At 39.4% G+C, this 3,488-nt stretch overlaps 1 protein-coding gene across 1 annotated transcript; it reads right to left on the minus strand.

Annotated features, from left to right (window-relative positions):
* Positions 1 to 1,443: 1,443 nt before the first annotated feature.
* Positions 1,444 to 2,517, minus strand: LOC141588092 (uncharacterized). Its single transcript, XM_074409548.1, has one exon. It carries the CDS (start codon positions 2,515 to 2,517, stop codon positions 1,444 to 1,446), a length of 1,074 nt encoding a protein of 357 aa, XP_074265649.1.
* Between the last annotated feature and the right edge of the window lie 971 nt (positions 2,518 to 3,488).

Genomic DNA, 3,488 nt, shown 5'->3' on the forward strand with positions numbered 1-3,488 from the left:
CCTTCGAAAAAATAGCAATATTCACCTACTTTGGCTTATTTAATTTATCGATTTTGATCTTTATGTTAACATGAAAATGCCCGTAATCTTAGTACGCAATCAATGATGAATTATTCATAAGGTGAGCTTACTATACGTTTTGATATTTTATAAAATTTCAATTAATAAAAACACTAGAAACATCACACTCAAAACAAAACATCCCGTGAATTTCACGGGCCACAAAACTAGTTTCTCTTTTTAAAAAGGCAAATGAGTAAATTTTATTAGCAAATGATGTAGGAGTTTCCATTGACCAAGGAGAGGGTGGGTAATTAAATTCCCCCATTATGTAGGAGTTGGAAACTCCAAGAGGCCAAGGGAGTTGTAAATTCCTCCATTTTACAAGAAAATGGGCAACCAAGCAAGTTTTAAAAAACATAATTCATGGGATTATGAAATTCCCATGAATTGGTAAGGTAACCAAATGAGGCCTAATTGTTGGCAGTTTTCATTATATTTTCTTTTGTTATGTTCCTAGAAATTGTAATATATTTCTTCACCCATTTTCCAGTTTTAGTTTTACGGAACCATCACCTTTGGAACACCTCTATCATTAGAGCTGGCAAATAATGACATGACACGAAAACACGACACGAACCCGACACGAAATTAACGGGTTTTGGGTTGAGAATCAATTACCCATTTATGTAAGTGGGTCGACACGAACACGACACGATATTTAATTGGGTCGGGTTTGGGTTGAGCTCTCTAAACACGAACCCGACACGAATGACCTGTTTAATAAATTAATCCCAAATTTTTTATCTTTCATCACATAAATATACTTAAAACTTTCCAAATAATGATTTTACACGAAAACACACCCGAACCCGACACGATATTAGCAGGTTAGGGTTGAGGCTTGATGACCCATTTATGTAAGTGGGTCGACACGAACACGACACGAAATTTAAACGGGCCGGGTTTGGGTTGAAGGGTTTGTGACCCGTTTACATGTGATATGAACACGAATCCGACACGACCCGATCTGTTTGCCAGGTCTATCTATCATCACCAAAAACTCTACTCACCCTCACCTAATCAGAGTAGAATCCTCTCTAAGAGCACCCACAACAGAGAGGATTGAGCCTCCTCATAATCATCTCTCTCCTCTAAGAGGACATCCTCTCTATTGTGGGAATTATGTTGGGTGTCCTATTGTACAGAGGAAGATGGGTGATTCCCCTACTTTTAGAGGAAAGGAGACATCTTGTGCCCATAAGCTAATGTTTATTTGCCATATGGATAATATTTTAATTTATAATTTTATTTATTATGGAAAAAAAATTACTCAATATGCTTTTAATTGATATTGTACATTCATATTTGTTTTGGTGCATCCAATATTTGAAAGAAGTCAACTGTTGTAGTATATACAAAGATGCATGTTGTACATATTTATCACCAATATGAGGTATTGCGATCTCCGTCCTTAATAAAGTCGACCCTTGATTTTTGATACCATAAGAGTTCTTCTTGTGCCAAAACTTTATCTAATTCTTTACGCAATTTTGCTTCCAAAATAATCAAATGTCGTTTGCGAGCGATGGATAATTCTCGTTGGCATCCTGAGATGCGAGCTAAGAGCTTATTTTTTCGTTTGAAAATATCACCAAACACTTCCGAATTCCACGTTTGAAGCTTCTGAGAGAGTGAATCCAGACGAGATGGGAAATTACCAGTGGAAGGCCAATTGTTGTCTAAAAAATCTTGGAATTTTTCATGTGTGAGCCAACAGGCTTGAAATCGGAACGGTCTTCTCACTGCGTTAAGAGGGGCAAAGCCATTAGGGGAAATCAGAAGCGGGCAGTGGTCAGACTGAATCGCTGGTAAATGGCAAACCATGGCGTCTTCGAAAATAGTACTCCACTCTGAGTTGCATAAAGCTCTGTCGAGCCTCGCACTTTGACGAGTTTCGACTGAATTTCCTCTTGCCCATGTGTGAGCAGCACCAGTAAAGGCTAGTTCTATAAGGTCGCAATTTTCAATCCAATTGTTGAAATTATTACATCTCCTCGCCATATTGTCATCTCCTCCATGCCTTTCACTGAGTGATCGTGTTTCGTTAAAATCACCCGCCAATAACCACGGTCTGTTATTGTTCCTTGCAAATTCTTCTAATTCACCCCATAATTCTCGTCTATTCGAGGGATCCGGGCTGGCATATACTGCAGAAAAGAACCATGGAGGTTCTCCATTCCTTGAGATTTCTAGTGTCATATATTGGGGGTGCTCTGTTACTGGTTGTATTGAAACAATATCTGTTTTCCAGTACAACCAGATTCCTCCTCTAAACCCTATTGCGTTAACTCTCGAATGCCCATCATATCCTAGAATATTTCCGAGTTTGGTAGCATGGTCACCATCCATATGAGTTTCAACCAAAGCAAGGACAGTTGGTTTGTAAGTTTTAATCACATCCTTAATGGCGATTATTTTCTTTTTACTACCCGTACCTTGGACATTCCAAACCATGAATGTGATATGGGGTAAGCACCCTAGTAAGGAGGTGGAGGAATCGGATTACCACTCTAAAAAACGAAGAAGGGGAGCTGGTTGATGACCCAAATGGTATAAAGCAAATAGTGGTTGCCTATTTCAAAAATCTATATACGGAAGAGCAACAAGAAATAGAAAATGATACACTTCCATGGAACCTTTTTCAAGACTTCAACAATGACGATTGGGAGTGGCTAAATAAACCGTTCTCTGTCGCTGAAATAGAGCAGGCTATTAATCATATGGGGTCACTGAAGGCTCTCGGACCAGACGGGTTTCAAGCCCTTTTTTATCAAAAGAATTGGCATCTTGTTTCTTCCTCTTTATGTGACATGGTTATAAATGCATTAGAAGGAAAAGGCATGCCCGAGGGACTCAACGACACGCATTTGGTCCTTATTCCAAAAGTAAACAACCCGGAATTAATCACCCAATTCCGCCCAATAAGCCTATGTAATGTAGCCTACAAAATCATTAGTAAAGCTTTGGCAAATAGAGTCAAACGTGTCCTACCACACGTTATCTCAGAGACGCAAAGTGGGTTCGTTCCGGGGCGACAAATAACGGATACTATAGTCATTTTCCAAGAAGCGATTCATACAATGCGAAAGAAAAAGAGAAGAAAAGGCTATATGGCTATTAAAATCGATCTCGAGAAAGCCTACGATCGTCTTCGTTGGGGCTTTATATATGATACCCTCAAGGATATGGGATTCCCTCAACTAATGGTCGATGTTATTATAGAGTGTGTCTCTTCTACTCGAATGAGGATTCTTTGGAATGGAGAACCAACTGAGCAATTCATTCCTACGAGGGGAGTCCGGCAAGGAGACCCTTTGTCATCATATTTATTCATCATGTGCTTGGAGAAGCTTCAACAAGCAATTGATCAGGAAGTACGCAATAACAACTAGAGACCGTTTACATTCTGTCGTAATGGGCCGAGC

This window comes from Silene latifolia, chromosome 6, assembly GCF_048544455.1.
Source record: "Silene latifolia isolate original U9 population chromosome 6, ASM4854445v1, whole genome shotgun sequence".
Classification (NCBI taxonomy): Eukaryota; Viridiplantae; Streptophyta; class Magnoliopsida; order Caryophyllales; family Caryophyllaceae; genus Silene; species Silene latifolia.

Bases quoted from the DNA above. Each gene is read 5' to 3' on its own strand.
- LOC141588092 (XM_074409548.1), bottom strand. From the start codon at position 2,517: ATGGTTTGGAATGTCCAAGGTACGGGTAGTAAAAAGAAAATAATCGCC.